At 49.4% G+C, this 16,397-nt stretch overlaps 1 protein-coding gene across 1 annotated transcript; it reads right to left on the reverse strand.

The window, feature by feature from the left end:
• Positions 1-4,482: 4,482 nt before the first annotated feature.
• LOC144152921 (thiol S-methyltransferase TMT1B-like) lies at positions 4,483-15,838 on the reverse strand. Its single transcript, XM_077684490.1, has 3 exons — positions 15,128-15,838; positions 10,059-10,208; positions 4,483-5,635 (listed from the first exon to the last, which is right to left on the reverse strand). The coding sequence occupies exons 1-3, from the start codon at positions 15,503-15,505 to the stop codon at positions 5,402-5,404; spliced, it is 762 nt and encodes a 253-aa protein (XP_077540616.1). The 5' UTR covers positions 15,506-15,838; the 3' UTR covers positions 4,483-5,401.
• Positions 15,839-16,397: the final 559 nt, after the last annotated feature.

The following is a 16,397-nucleotide window of genomic DNA, read 5'->3' on the forward strand; positions in this document are numbered from 1 at the left end:
AAGCATCTCATGCTCGGCCGGGGCTGTGTCCCTCCCTCCCTCGTTGTCGTGGTCTGCCGTCCGCACTCTACTGCGCATGCGCGTCTCTTCAGCCCCGTCAGTTTTTGGGCTGACGTCAGCGCAGTCCAATATAAAAAGAAATAGGCGGCGCGCGGTTTCGATCCCACTACTCTCCGGCCCCAACGGGAAATACGCGGCGCTTTTCCCACAAACCGAAACGGGAGCATGTGCTACGAACGCGCATTATGTCCTTCACTCAGTTTGAATGAAGAATGAGTGAAGGACATAGTGCGCGTTTGTAGCACATGCTCCCGTTTCGGTTTGTGGGAAGAGCGCCGCGTACCTCCCGTTGCGGCCGGAGAGTAGTGGGATCGAAACCGCGCGCCGCCTATTTCTTTTTATATTGGACTGCGCTGACGTCAGCCCAAACACTGACGGGGCTGAAGAGACGCGCATGCGCAGTAGAGTGCGGACGGCAGACAACGACAACGAGGGAGGGAGGGACAGTCCCGGCCGAGCATGAGATGCTTCGCATCTAAAAGATATATGGAAGTATTAAAACTTTGCAACTAGCGCACACGACGTCAGCGATCGTAATTGCGCCGGAGATATATCTATTATCACTTGGTTATCAATTGGGCTCAACGTTACTGCGAGCTCTTAGATTATCAGTCCCGGAGTTACCGCGGGTTCACAGAAAAGCAATTCGTCTTTTTTTTTTCACATCCATGCATGCAATTTGGAGAAAATCCTAGGACTAACCACGGGCTATTCCCCTACGGGAAGATGGCGTAATTTTTTTCCTGAAATCTGTTCCTGCTCGTCACTCCTCTATGTCCGGAACTAAGACGTACAGAGCCCCACACAAACACACTTCCAGTCCCCGCAACCCTACGCAACATTTATTAACGCCACAGTGAACACAGGTAATAATTTACTCCACGTGCACGTGGCCCTGCGCATATAATCTGAATGTGATACGTTTCAGTCTCTGAAACTTACCTGATCTCCTCCGATCTCAGTATCTCATTTAAAGTGCTCGTATCTGTAATTCTAACAACCTTCTAAACTAATTACGCTCCAATTAAGTGCGCGCGTTATAATACATCGCTGTGAATATGCGCAGGTGAATTGAACACTTCGCTAGAATTTCCGTCCAGTAGCATATGATCGAGGCAGGGCCGTAGCCAGGAAATTTTAAAGCGAAGCTTTAGTGTCCTCACTCATGCCGTTGTACGCCAATATATACGCCCTGCAGGAAAGCCAGTTAACTTTCTCTGACAATGATGAATGATCGTGGCCGTGAAGCGAAAAAAAGAAACGCTTCACGTGGCCGGAAGCGCGAACCTCGGTCCAGACCCTTTGCAAAATGGCCAAATTGTTGGCAGAAAAGCAGCAAGCCACTCTGGCAACACTGTGCACCCGCTGCGCCGCCATTAGAAAGGAAGCGAAAAGCATAGAGTTTCTTACTAATGTATATATTAGTATGAAACTCTATGGCTAAAAGGCTGCGAGCACAGAGTTTCTATGGGGTAGCTACCGTCCACCGTCCACGTAATTGCATACGCGTCATGGGGCAACAGACTCGTGAAGCCGTGGGCGAAAACGTGCAACCGCAACGGTGTTGCTACGACCTGCTTCCTTTCTAATGGCGTCGTCGCGTTCACCACCACCAGTGTTACCACCATTGAATTCTCAGTGTTGACACTCTTTTTGCAAAGGGTTTCGTTTTTTTTTTTTTGTATTTATTCTTTTACTTTGGCAATACGGTCCAAGAAGCAGCAGGTGCCGATTCGCGCCGCCCACCCCAAACCTAAACGTTGGGCCACGTTGGGCCTACGGATCCGCACACACCCGGGAGTTGCTCTGGGCATTCTAGAAAAGTGGTGCGTATACCTCCAGAGTATCGCATACTCGCAGTGTGGGATTGGCCAAAAGAATCCATCGCGAGGAAGCTTCGCGTTCAAATATCGTCGTCGTTAGACGATTTTTTTTCCCCCTAGGGTGTTATGAGTTATCGGAACGGGGTGTTTGGCGAAAGGAACACTACTACGCCTCGCTTACGCGCTGCCTGAAAAAAAAAATTTGGAGAGTGTTCGAGCCCCCAAACCTCCCGCCCCTGGCATGAGCAGGAGGACACAGCAGTGAACTGTGGTTCTCGGGGGCTTCTTTTCGGTGTCTTGAGCGGCGGGGAACGTGCGCCTGAGTGCGTCACTAACATAGGGCGCGAACGAAATCAGTTTTCTTTATTGCGGTATCTTCCAGGCAAATCCGTTGTTTCTTTATTGTTGCGGCCTCTTGAAGTGGTACTTTGGCTGGCTACGTGCTGCTCACAACACGTACTTCCTCTTGCTGGAGCGTGTACTCGTAAAAGTTGTCGCACTTTACGCGAAAGTCTGCATCCCTGCCCGGACAAGTTCGGGCTTATACTGCGTGTTCCATAGAACGAAGCACCTTGTTGGGCGTTCGTTGGATCACATAAAAATTTCTAACTGGACGGTCCAGGAAATATAACTGTCCCGACAGGGACGGCGCGGAACTCGGAACGTTGTATGAAAAGTCAGGACACTCCTGCAAAATACGGGACGGTAGGCAACCCTAGATAAGCGCCGTGACCGAGAAGACCGTGACCGTTCGCGCTGCGCACAAATTTCGCATTAAGGGTTATAGTAATTGTCAGTGTTTTTGTGATTGTGAGAGGCCTTTGAGTCCACCTCGGAAGTCCTCCTGGCAGTGGAATTGGGTCTTCGCGGCGGGGCGCTTCGCCCACTTGGCCGTGAGTCATGGTCGTGTGCGAAGCCGAACTGCAGAACGTCCGCCTCGCCCGTCCTGGTCCATCTGTACAAGCAACTGTGATGCCGTTGGTGACCGCGTCGACGGTGTCGGGCACGAAGATAGCACTCTCTTGCGCGTCCTTCGCTAGAATAACAGCAGCATATGTCGGGCACGCGCCAAGCGCCCAGGCTTAGTCATAACGTTTTGTTTTGTTATGAGGTCTGTTCGCTGTACGGCTGTTTGTACGGCTGTACGGCTGTACGGCTGCTTGTACGCTGTTTGTGCATTATTTGAAATCTGTGCTGCTGTTCTGGATTGTGAATCTTGTTCTGGCCTAGCATTGAATGTTTCTATTTGTATTGTATTTGGAAATACCGGTATCGGTATTGTTTGGCACATATATGTTCGTTAGTTGTTTTTGATGATATTATGTCCATTTTAGTGTTTTGCCTGCGTGGGTGCACCTTTTCAAACTATCGCGATTATAAATTTTATTGCCGGGCATGAAGATTGCATGTTAAAAAATGCTTGTACTAGTGTTGTACAACATTGTGTGTTTTGGAGTGTTAGTTTTTTTTTTAATATTCTGCAGCAGAAAGCCTGCATCACTGCGTACTTTTTTCTTTTTGCACCCAGGACTAGCCATTGGCTACGGGTCCAAACAGTCTGATGATCCTTTGTATTGTATGATTTGACAAATAAAAGAAAAAAAAAAGAACCTAAACACGTTGGCTTTAAGGCGGCGGGTACCGGGACCCGAATGCGCATGCGCGCGTTCGTTTCGTGGCCGGGCGGCCCGTCGCGCCGTGCCCGCGTGCGCATGCGCAATCGGGTCCCAGTATTCGCCGCCGCTAGCGTAGTGTACGCTACCCGCTATGCTAAAACACTCTAATTAAATGATGCCCGGCACCTCATCGGGCATTCTATCCCGAGACGGCCAACTACGTCCATAAATGTACAAGGGAAGACTGGAAAGACGTACAAGGACGACTGCAGCACGATGCACGCACCAGCCTGGCCCGGAAAACGGCTGCACGAAGATTGAGCCGGACCAGGTGCATAACTAAGGGCCCAGCTGCCCTTAGCACGATCGCCACTCGAGGACTTCGTCATAATTCAGAGGCAGTGGTTACTGGACTGGACAGCGTGCTGCGAGTACTGTCGGGCGAATGACTGTTTCGCCGGATTTTGGGCGCGTGCATGCGTGTAAATGTGCGCGCGACGCACCTTTGTGTAAGTTTGAGCAGTCGTGGTAATGCAAGACCTTTTCATATCACCTTCACCCCCAGCTTGTCCGGCGGCTAGTTTGGCAGGCTCGTCTGGCTGACCTCGCCGGGTCATTAAATAGCTTTCTCTCGTTCTCTCTGGCACAGGGTGCGTAAATGTGACGTGCTTGTTGGAAGAGGTTGGTCAGCGCAGCATCTGAGACATTCCAGTACATCGTGGTTCTGGTACAGGGAAACAGTTCACTACTCTGGACTACGCGCCGATCGCCCGTAGATGGGGCACTGACGATTTTTAGGATGGGCGCTGACGCGGCACAAATGCAGCGATGTTGACAATAGGAAAGTACACGCAGAGCGCGTTGAACTCTGAGTGTATTGATGTAAACATTTTTAGATGTAACACTGGCAACGAACGGCCCCCACGGATTAAAAATAAAGTACACAACAAGTACACCATTCCTTCAAGCTAGATTTTATTGGCTACTACTGAAATAGTTCGTTAGGCAGTCGCAGTGAAAGGCACAAAAATATAACAAAATAATAACGATGAAGTTCGACAAAATCATCCATTGTATGTATACCACCTACGGATGCTGGGTGAATCGAAGAAAATGCAGCCAACAAGCGTACCATCCTAGCAAAACAACAAAAGCAGTAAAATGAGCTGTTTGGCAAGGGAGATCTCAAAAGTATACGAGCGTTTGATGCGCGCCATGTTTTAGATCTAGATCGCTTTTTAAAATCCCGTTACAGGAGTTATTCCGTGTGTAGTCGGATATTGTCACGCTTTGTGGTATAGTTTTATTCAATTTTATTCATCTTGTGCAAGCATGTATTAGGCGCAGGACGCGAGCTTTAACGCTAAAAGCAGTCAACCTTCATTTGAAGGTACAACGACTTGGTTGCGCGTGCCACCCTGCAGTGTGATCCCAATCGAAGCCCAAAAGTCTCTTACTAGAAATTGCACCTCGCCAAACTACGTTTAGAACGTGTACGTTAGCAGAAAAACGCCCCCGAGACGTTTCAAAAAGACAAAATCATGACAATTTTTTTGTAAGCATCCTATAGCAACGTAAGAGTCTGCCTAAATGGCCATGGCGTCAGAACTCTGTTACAACTGAAAGACTTGGTGCACACACTTCCAGCATTATTTGGCCCCTGTAGGGAGTTCCTATTGGGAAACAGTTGACGCCCCACCTCACGGGGGATGTCAAACACTGGCGATAGATACGAGCCAATCAACACACGGCAGTGACTGTAGTCCTCACGTCTGGCAACAACAACACGTTGCCCACAAAGTCGTTAAGTCGTCTTCGCAGCCTCGTGTGTGCTGGCGGCGGGAACACAGTGCCACTCAAACGCCCCGGCGGCGCAACGTGATGGTGATGACGACGATGTCCTCACGCCACCGCGTACCCGTAGACGTGTCGGGAGAGTATGACGGGCATGTCGACGCGCGTCTCGTGCACGTAGACCTCGGCGAAGCCCGCTCGCTTGATCAGCTCCCCCGACTCCCGGGTGAGGCAGCACCCGCAGCACATGAGCCGCCACAGCGGGTTCAGCAGGCCCTGCAGCCGCCGGCCACAGCTGCCTCCGGGCTGGGCCACGTGCTCCATGAACACCAGGCGGCCGCCCTGGAACGCGGTAAGAGAGAGAGAGAGAGAGAGAGAGAGAGAGAGAGAGAGAGAGAGAGAGAGAGAGAGAGAGAGAGAGAGAGAGAGAGAGAGAGAGAGAGGTGCTTACCATTGGGAATCATCTTCCCTTGCACTGCGTGTAACGATTAAAGGGGACTATAAGGACAAAAACTTTGTTCACGTTGGCAAGAGGGACCACTACAATTTCGCAGTAATTTTCGTGGCGGCGGCCTAGGTTCGCTGCCGCCAATCGCACAAGCAAGGGTCTGTGACGTAACAGCTAAATCGCCCAAAAGTGGCTGGGAAGTGGTGCTGCTTGATATTTCCTTTATTATCTACGTTAATTGTTTGAAGTTTGCTCTAAAATTGCCATCATTGCTATTGGGACGCAGCAATCTTTTAGTTGCGAAGCATCTCTTGCACGGGGGGATGTCCCGCGTCCGTGCCCCGTCCGCAGCGCCTCTGATGCTGATTGTGGCAGGATGCCCCTAGGGATTGGCCAACCAAAGAATCCATCACGAGATAGCTTCGCGTTCAACCACCGTCGTCATCTTCCCGTTGGGGAACCGCTGGAGAAGAAGAAGAAGAAGAAGAAGACAAATCTGCGAAGAGGAGGGCGTGTACGTTGCTCTCAGCCGGTGCACCAACGTCAACAACCTCTACCTCACCAACGCTGACGGAGACTACCGATTCTACCACAGAGACGACAACATCGACAAGAACATGATGGACGAGTTTCGGCGCCTCGAGAACCACCGCCTACTCACCGTCACACAACAGTACTTGCGTGCCTTTGCCACCGGTGTGACTGAGTCGGACTCTTTGGTTTGATAAGTGAGCTTCGATTATTTCTTCTACCAAACACAACACGGTAGAAGAAATAATCGAAGCTCACTTATCAAACCAAAGAGTCCGACTCAGTCAGACACCGACAGGTCGTCGAGTCCTCGCCAAGGTAGGATGGCAAGAAGCAGAGAGTAAAGAGAAAGACCGCCTACCCGAAGAATGGTCCAACAGAATAGAGAGTAAACCCTTACCCCGGAACATGAAACCAGGACGCAACGATGGCCGCCAAGCAGCGCGTACAAACGCCATCGCAAAGGAAATAGACCGAGATGATGATTACAGAACGCTATACACCGACGCAACAATACCTAAGGGCACCACAAGGGCCACCCTGGCGATAACAGGGAGTGAACTCGTCACCTGCGCCTCCATCAGGACGTCCCATCCAGAAGTGGCCGAAGAAACCGCAATTTCGCTTGCACTAACGCAACCACAAGTAAAGAAAATAATCACGGATTCCCAAAAGACATACGCCAGCTACAGAGCAGGTTGGGTGTCTCTCGAAGAACTTAAAGTACTGAAGAAATGCCGCACTCCCACCAATGGAAAGGTGGAGCTTATATGGACGCCGGCACACTCCGGGTTGGAGGGCAATGAACTAGCCCACCAACTCGCCCGAGAAATGGAATACCGGACAGAGGAGTCAGAGCCACGCGCCATCACCAGCTATAGCGACATAACGCAATACTATAAAGAAGAAAGAATGCGGTTCCCTGACCCACACAAGTCACTGAACAGAGACCAACAATCAATATACACAGATACAGGCTATGTCCTTTCCACACCCTCTCCTTCAAAATAAGATGTTTCCTGAAGGCTACACCCGAAATTGCCCCTTTTGTAAAAAAGAACTCGGCACACTCCGCCGCATAATCGGAGAATGTGATTTTACCAAAAACACCCCTCCACCCCTCAACCATTCCCCCATTACCCCCCTCCCTCACCGAGCGATGGGAGATCTTGCTGATCAGCCCCTCTCTGGAAGACCAAATCAAGCTGGTTGCCAGGGGACAAGAGGCCAGAGAAGCATATGGGTCTCAAGAATAGGGAACCACTCCCATCGACGACGCTGGGAGAAGACGTCGTAAAATCGGTTTCAATAAAGTTATTTCTGTCTCTCTCTCTGGACCCGGACGCGGCATCCCCTCTGGCGCTACTAAACACCAGATCACTCAACATAACGGCACCACAATGGAACCACACGGAACCCCCATGATGCTTCGCATCCTCATCAGGATTCCCCATGCACGGGAAGATGGTGTAATTTTTTAATGAACCAATCTTGCGCGGCAAACGTTCCAAACGCTCTTTTTGCTGTTGTGATTACGCTTCCTTTATAACCCCATGGTTCAGTGAATGAGGATGGGAGTTAGCATCACGTTAAATAAGCCGGGTTGGCGTCCCGGGTGTATAGTACAGTGAAGCACAGACGCGCCACTGGTGACATCGTGCGTCTTGGCCCAAATATACTCCTGCAGCCGTCACATGCCCTGGGTTCCATAGCATGTCCTCATAAGAGCGAAGGTCTGCCAGGACATCTAACAAACCTGGTATCTAAGAGATTGTATATATCTAACAGATTCGCAATAGTGCGCCCCCTTCCAAATGTGCGCGCGGACAGGACCAACGGAAACCCCCTGTCGGATCTTGCGAAAGATATCTTATTTGTTTATCTTGGCTAACTATATTTTTTACGTGCGTCATTTTATTATTTTTTTAATGCGATAGATTGCCCTACGGCATAACAGGGAGGTTTATAGGTGCAACATTGCACCAGTTGCACGCAGAAAGCCAAGAAGAGACCGGTACTGGGGTCCCCATATCCAACGCTCAATTAAGATCGGGGGGTCTCCCAGGATGGAGCCCTGTGCCTCGGAGGTGTTGGATTCTGGCGTTTCTAAGACCTGAACAAGTCCACAACAGGTTTTCAACGTCAGCTCCTGGCGCAGGAGTCACACAGAAGGGCAAGGTGTCCGCAAACGGGGCGTGGTATTGGGCAGGCCAATCGTTTATAATGAGCGAACGTTCCAATGCACGTATTCAACCTGAAGACGCGTATTCTGCATTTGGACGCAATTCCTCTGCCGCCTTGTTCCATCCAAGCCCCCCCCCCCCCCCTTTTTTTTTTTGCCTCCCCTTTCCCCGCCCAGGGTATATATACCTTGCTAGAGATGTTACAGTCAAGTCGACTTCTCTGTGTTCTTTTATTTAAATAAATTACTGTTCATTTTATTCTCTCCCATATTCACATTTCACGCTGTATTGAAAGCAAAGTGAACTTGCACGCTCGCTCCACGCTCCTTGAATGTGCACGCTCACTCCAAAATGTCTGAAGCGCTCTAAAATATTCGAGCATGTCTCGTTAAGGTTTCATTTTTTCTGTTCTGTGTATTCAGAGCTACAGGGTTCCCTATATGGCCTGCACGTTTACCAGCGCGTGCTATCTATCTATGCTTCATTGAAGGGGGAGATGGAACACGCGCCTCGGGACTAAGTCCCGCCCAAGCAGTGTCGATCATGGCGCCAAAACAGCGCAGCTACAGTGAAATCTCGATATAACGAACTTCAGGGTACCGCGGAAAATTGCTCGTTATTTTGAAAGGTCGCTGTAGCAGAAATCGCAAAATTTAAGACAACAAATAATATTTCAATGCCTAAATTTAAACGACCTACCTACCTGTAGAGCAGTGCATCCGTGAAGTTATTTTTCACAAAAAATGCACAAGCGATCATGGAACAATGCACGTTTATTTAAAGCAGTTGGCAATTTTCTTCTGGTGCGTGCAGCACAAGCTTCGACGGACTCCAACTCTTCCACATTTCTGTGGACTGACGCAGTGGCCGTGCGATTTTTCCCCGGAAATAGGCGGAGTTTTCGTATGCTGTTCAGCACATCCACAGTCGTCACATGCTCGTCGCAGTCCTCGAGTGCTGCCGCGGCACCCTCAGAGGCATCGTCGTTCATGCCGTCCTCACTGCCTTCTTCATCCTAAACGCTCACGCTCTGGAGAATGTCCTCTGCGCTTTGCCGTGTCGTCTCCTAGCATACGGCTCCGGTTGCCGCGATTGTTTAACGGAAATCTAAGAATCTCCTGTCTTGAAAATTTATGTTCGTAGTACTGGGGCGTTGTTGTTACCACTAAACTAAATAACACGATCGTTATTTTGAAAAGTTCGCTATTCTGAAGTACGTAGTAGTGAAATAATTTTACACTAAAACTATAAGCAGTCGGCGTGGGATTTCTTACATGATCGTTAATCTGAAAAGTTAGTTGATGTGGTGTTCGTTATACCGAGATTTGACTGTATAACGTAGACAGAGGAGGAAGAAAACGGGACTAGCGCTGTTGCGATAATTGTGGCAAAACCATGTCACCAACTCGCCCAACTGCCCTTACTTCTGCAATTCAAGCAGTGCACTTAAATCTGTCGGCGTGGGACTTTTTATCCAACAAACGCTTATCACCGTTCCGAAACCGTTCTGTACTTTTTCCTCGTGTACCCAGAAGGGTAACCACACTTCGTATTTCCCGCCTAACGCAGGCGTGCATATACATGTACACGCGCACTCTCTCACCTGCACCAGGACGCGCCTGCACTCCTGCAGCACCTTCTCGACGCTGTCGACGGAGCACAGCAGATGGGTGATGAGCACCACGTCGAAGTGCTTGTCGGGAACGTCGTGCATGTCCTCGCCGTAGCCGGCCACCCAGCGCTCCATCTCCACCTGCACACAATCCACGTGACGGGGTCGAACGAAGACCAGTCTATACCAGGAAGTATAGGCAGTAGCAATCTAGGATACGTTCAAGTGAGGCAGTGTTGCGGCAGACTGGGTCATCCCATCCAACGGGTCGACGACAGCACGCAGCGAGGCTTTACAGGCAACTAATCTAATGTATTTAACATTCATGCGTTGCCACAAGCATCGCCACAGCTGCGACTCTCAGCTTTGCGCGTGTTTCTGCGCATGCCCAGCGTCGCCTGGCAGCGCGCCCATGAAGACACAATACAGTGATATCTCGTTAAACCGTATAGCTGATCCCCGGGAACGCGAAGAACGTTAACGTACTAACCCGCACTACGGTTTATACGAATGCGTTAAGTTAAAAGGAAACCCAGTCTGCAGGATTCGGCTTAACTACGCATAAAAGAAACTACGGGTTATGCGTCTACGGTTTAACGATATTCCACTGTAAAACTTTAATTCGAAAGAACTAGACTTCAGCACCTCACTCAGATTTTTAAAGACGTTTTTTAACCGAAAAAAAAAACGCAAGTATGGAAAAAATTTCAAATTTCGCGCTACAGGGACGCGTTGTGGACAGGAGTGACGTCACACGGACTGCTACTAAAACACAATTTTCAATGTGTTAACTGCACGTTAACATTGAAGTGATGAGATCAAACGGAACTAAAGGCGCCACTACAACCGTCCCGTCATGCGTCTTGGCGATGGTTTAGGTCAGCGGCCAATCGCACATAGGCGTTATTGCTCGCCTATGCCTCCTCCATAATTTCTTTTATCGGCCAGAATCGAGACACACGCTTCTAAGGCCGCCTCACAGAATATCCCCCCGCTTAATTCACACTTGCCCATTAGCTCCGATAACCGGCAGAACGTCAGCATTTGTTTCGTCATTTCTTTCCTAACGCTATTATTCTATGGAACGCTTTACCCGCCGACATCGCCACATGCACCAATAACAAACAATTTAGAGATAAGCTTGAAAAGACGTTCACATGATGCATTAACAATGCAATTCTACTGTTCTGGCTTGATAGTTTTATTGATGCTTCAACTGCTTTTCGTATTTTGAATTCTGTTCGCTGACTTCACTGTTACCTTTGTACATTTTTGTGTAATTTTTACTTAAGGTATTCTTTGTTTTGTATTTTCCGGCTTTCATGTTCACCTTCTTGTTGTTTTCTTTTTTTCGTTCTTTCAATAGTACTCCTGCAAACCCTGTTATCCCCCCTTATGTAATGCCTCCTGGCCCTTAAGGGTATAATAAATGAAATGAAATGAAGACTCTGTGACGTCACACGAAAGTTGCCGGAAAGTGGCGGGAGAGGCGCCACTGATTCACATGTTTTCTTTGATATCTTCATTATTTGTTCGAAGTTTGCGATAAACTTGGTATCATGCTATCGGGTCAACTGAGTGTTTCTAATTAACCAAAACTTGTATTTTGTGGTCATGGCCCATTTAACGCAAACGATGTTCGTGCTACGGAACACTTTGCGGTCGCGTGTGAGCCGCTTCTCGGCTTCAAACTGCAATGCTGACTCTTTTCGCTCAATGAATGCTTTCGCACTAAAAGGGTGATAGTACACGAGCATTGTCACGAAACGCCGCAGGAGCCGCACTGAGAAGCGGCGCGAAGACAATTCTTCTGAGAAAAGTGAAATGCTACATACATCGTGGCGTAAAAACCACGGAGCGAATAAAAAATAACACAGCTGAGTTTGGTTGGTGTGAGAGCGAAGTGACGAACGTTCCTCAAGGCACGCGTCAGCATGCGCCCGATGTGCTTTTGACATTTGCCGTCGGCGGTCGCTGCAGATGTGATGCTGTTCTCTCGCTATAGACGCACAAGGAGAAAACAAAGCTATACATTGTTTTGTGCCAGCTGGCACGTACACACTGCCGTCGCGAAAACCAACATAAAAACAGGTTATCGCGTCTTGAACGTTCTGTCATCTAATGAAACTTGGTTGCCAGGCGGCAACATCTGAGTGCCGTGGCGTGCGCAGGATTTCATTTTGCGGGGGAGGGGTATCTCCTTCCTTAAAAAAGAAATGAAAGTCACGAGAGCACACACAAAAAAACTAAAACTTAGTACAAGCAAGAGTAAAACAATAGAAGCGCAAAGAAAAAAATATTCGAATGAGAATACCAAAAAACAGCGGGACGATGTCGTACTCTAAAAAAAGTTCAGATTTTTTGTTAATGTTTTCCCCAGCGAAATTGCAAAATTGTTTGATGGTAGGGTTTAGCGCTCCGAGGCAACGCAGGTGATGAGGGGCGTCGTAGTGGAGGGCTACGGATTAATTTTGACCACCTGGGGATCTTTAACGTGAGCCGAAATCTCGTACACACGGGCGTTTTCGCTTTTCGCAAATTGCAAAATGGTTGATGAGTACATATAGCAGCCGCTTAAAGCTGGTGCGAAGCTTGCGACACCCAAACAATATCTACGACCATCTCCACTATAACGTGAAACCTGGGGAGTGGCGAAGCATGCAGTGTATAAGTGTATTCTTGCCGCCTTGGCGTCTTTGCCAACGGAGATGAAACCGTTGGGGGGTAGAGGTATACAGCTTTGCTGTAGAAGTCTCGTGTCTTTGAAGCACGAAGCGTTCTAACGCGAGGCGTTGCAAAACGAGTGTCCAGGTGTTTTTCAGTACGTGTAACGAAGCATTCCAGCGCAAAGCGTAAACGAGTGGCCCGGTGTTTTAGTACCGTGACTATATGAGACGACTCTTACGACGACGACATGAGACGCCAACAGCCCGAGCCTCTTAGGGGCTTCGCCCCTAATAAGCAGTAGTCATGATAGTCTCAGTTAGTGGCCGTGTCTGTCCTCCCCTCCCCGCGAGATGTAAATTAATGGGGGTGGGGGGTTGCCGCGACTCCACCGCCCCCCTCCCCCTTTCGTACCTCTACTAGAGGTACGAAAGGGGGAGGGGGGCGGTGTCTCAGCGTAACTAGTGTCTCAGCGTAAAGCCCAGAAGGAAGAAATATGCGAAATATCTGGGAACTGCTCGGGCCATTAAAGAGAAAGTGCAGTGTTGTAAACATTGTATAATTACTTTACTACAGCACAGTCTCCAATTAGTACGATATTTCCCAAGTTCTTCCGGCAGTTTTACATGCATTTTGTAACGAGAAAAGTGCCTTCGGAAATGCCGCTTTATTAAATTTCCTCGCACCACCCTCTCTGATTTATACACTACCGTCCGCTGTGACGACCGAACAAGACAATAGAGAGTTTAAGAGGTCCGTCTGTTCCGTCGTGTACGTAGTTACCGTGAATTGACTGGGACTTGTCTGGGCACTTGTGCATTTGTCGCGGTAGAGGGATTAGTTCCGCGGGTCGGCCCTCGCCATGCCCCTGCATTCGCCACGGTGGGGTGCGCCTCCTCTCCCTTCCTCCTCGCCCTTCCGCGCGCGCATGCGCAGCCGGGTTCCGGTAATCACGGTAACTACGTACACGACGGAACAGACGGACGGCTAAAACTCTGTTCTTTCGTGAAAGCCGCTCCTGCTATGAACGCATGCCCATAATTTTGCGGAATATATGAACTGGCGTGTGTCGAGTATATCGAGTGTGCAGCTTTAAGAAGTCCTATGCGGGCAGCTTGAGGTATTTTCACTGGATATATTCCCCAATGTTGCTGTTGAAAACCATTTCTGTGGACAGCTTCAGGCATTTTCATTAGGACAATCCCTCAAACTGTCCCTTAAATCATGAATTTCTGCTCACTTTTAAATCTGCTAGTTTTCAGAACTTCCATATTCAAATAATTACACGTAAGCTGCATATTAAGCCGTAAGACAGCACCCAGAAAAAGCCTAATGTGGCCTTTTCTGGGTGCTATCTCTGTACCTTGGTTTCTGTTATCTTCTCCGCATACTGACACGTTGTCCCATCATGTTGCGCTTAAAGGTGTACGATTCATCTTCGCTTGGCGCAAAAAGACACGGACGAAGGACTGAGGTAAACACAAACACGGCGCCACCTCAGTCCTTCGTCCGCGTCTTTTTTGCGCCTAGCGAAGATGATTATAAACCAACTCGCCCAGTTATCTGTTTTGATGTTTAGGCGTACGAATTGGCGTCCGGATGCAGGGGGATATGGGAGGGGGCCCCCTCTTAAAATTTCGGACCTTTTCTTAGTTTGACCATGCACTGCTAAAAACTTTGTAAACTTGTCAGGACCCTGAAAACAATATTTAAGAACTTGAATTAAGCGTGCGGGGAAGCTTCCGATGTGATAGGAAATCTTTGGCTGCTTCACCTGTACACCCCCTTCCCCCCAGGGACTTTTCGACCGACGTGTGCCCCCCTTGGAAAAAGTTCCGTGTACGCCCATGGGTGTACGCTCTTAAATAATCGTACAGCCAACGCTATTGCCCAGCAAAAGGGCTTCCCAATGCTGCCTTGAAAATAAAACCAACGCTCCGGAAATTACAAGTGGCCCGAACAGCGACGAAAGCCACAAGAAATTGTTATTTCAGATGCCGAGCACGTCACTGACGGGCTCCTCATCACTGAATGACCCCTCATCGCAATTAACCTACGATTGCAACAACCGCCGTTGAGTTAAGAAAGAAACGTATATTTGGTCAGGCTTGGTAACACCCGAAGAAATTATCGGTACCGATCAGTTTTCCTCGTCCAATCAAATGCATTGATATTCTCTCTCTATTTGCCGTTTTATCTCATCATTTGACAGTACTGCTCCAAAGCAGCCGTAGAGTATAAATTGCGGGAGCAGTTTTGCACTGCCCCCGAACTGCTCGAGAACTGCTCATGAATGGCAAATAAAATAGACCATGCAGATTTTTGTGCCCGGTGCTAAAGCGACGCCGGGGGCGTTCAACTCGACCAGCACCGACAGACGCACCAACTCCACCAACCTGAGGGTGCTTCTTGAGCGTCTCCAGGAAAGTGGCCTCAAACTCGGTGTTGGGGTCCACGTTCCAGTACTTGACCTTCCGTCGCATGAGCCGGAAGTTGGCGCCGGAGCCCGCCCCGATCTCCAGCACTCGTATCGCGCCTTCCTCGCGCAGCTGCGGGTCTCGAGACTCGACGTCTTCCAGGAGGTCCACCGTGGCCCTCCGGGTCTCCTCGAAGGCGTCCCGCCACACCCGCGCCCCGACGGCCAGGATATGCACGAAGAACCACTGGCGCAGTCGGGTGCTCAGCCACAGCGGCACAGCGAGCACGACTCCCAGGACCACTACGCCCGCCACCAGGAGGTAGTCGAGAAGGCGGCCGCAGAACGACCTGGCCATGTCGCTTCCGGCTGTGGTCGTTCCGGCACTATTAAAACGCGGCTTCCGTAACACGGCGCCGACACGACACCAACGCGAAGAAGCCGCGAAGGGACAATGGCAGCGGCTAAGAATCGGGTGACGAAAGAATAGCGCACTTTTCTGTTTGTTGTGGTCGTGTTAGTTTGCCCCGCGCGTTCTTTCTTTCCGAGGCCTGCGATGCTGCGGCTGCGCGTCGACACGATCTGAGTCAAGGTACACGTGGCGAAAGTAAACACGGCGGCTATTAGCGCGCGTGCAGCAGATGCGAAGCGATTGGGCGCAGACGGAAGGCCTTCAGCTTTTCGTCTTTTGTTTGAGCTTCACCTTTGCGCGCGCAGATTCTTGGCAAGCTCGCGTCTGTCGTGTACTTTTCTCTCTCGTTCACTCGACGCGTTTGCGCGGAAGAAGCGCGGTTTGGCGGTTAGACAACAAAGATTAGCCAGCTAATTCTGAGTCAATGGGGAATAAAAATAGCAAATGAGGATCGTTTGTGGAATTCTCCCGGCTTTCAGTATTTGCCCGCTGAGACGGGTCATTACTCGTCATTACGCCGACTTTATTTTACTTTTCAGAATTAACTAGTTCGCGGTGGGTTGTAAATAAATAGAAATTCCCGTTTGCTGTCGACAAATGGGCTTATGCGGAGGAGCATGTTTGATAAAAAGGGCTGTAACTCGTGCGTTGCCCGAACTATCTTGGACGAAATTATATGACACTGGACTGCTCGAACGGCTGCATAACTGTTGGAAGTTTTATCTTCGTTTGTAACATCGGTAACTATCTGTCAAAGTTCAATTTCTTAATGCAAAACAAATCATCGGGGGCACTTAGGACGTTCGATTGTTCGCTCAACACATGAATTTATTAGGGG

The sequence above is a fragment of the Haemaphysalis longicornis genome, unplaced genomic scaffold (assembly GCF_048455015.1).
Source record: "Haemaphysalis longicornis isolate Haplotype H1 unplaced genomic scaffold, Haemaphysalis longicornis Haplotype H1 scaffold_9, whole genome shotgun sequence".
Lineage (NCBI taxonomy): Eukaryota > Metazoa > Arthropoda > Arachnida > Ixodida > Ixodidae > Haemaphysalis > Haemaphysalis longicornis.

Excerpts from the sequence above, each read along its gene's own strand:
- LOC144152921 (XM_077684490.1), bottom strand. The coding sequence starts at position 15,505 with ATGGCCAGGTCGTTCTGCGGCCGCCTTCTCGACTACCTCCTGGTGGCG. Across the intron at positions 10,209-15,127 it reads CGCTCAAGAAGCACCCTCAG|GTGGAGATGGAGCGCTGGGT; the intron begins GTTGGTGGAGTT and ends GATTGTGTGCAG. Across the intron at positions 5,636-10,058 it reads GCAGGCGCGTCCTGGTGCAG|GGCGGCCGCCTGGTGTTCAT; the intron begins GTGAGAGAGTGC and ends ACCGCGTTCCAG.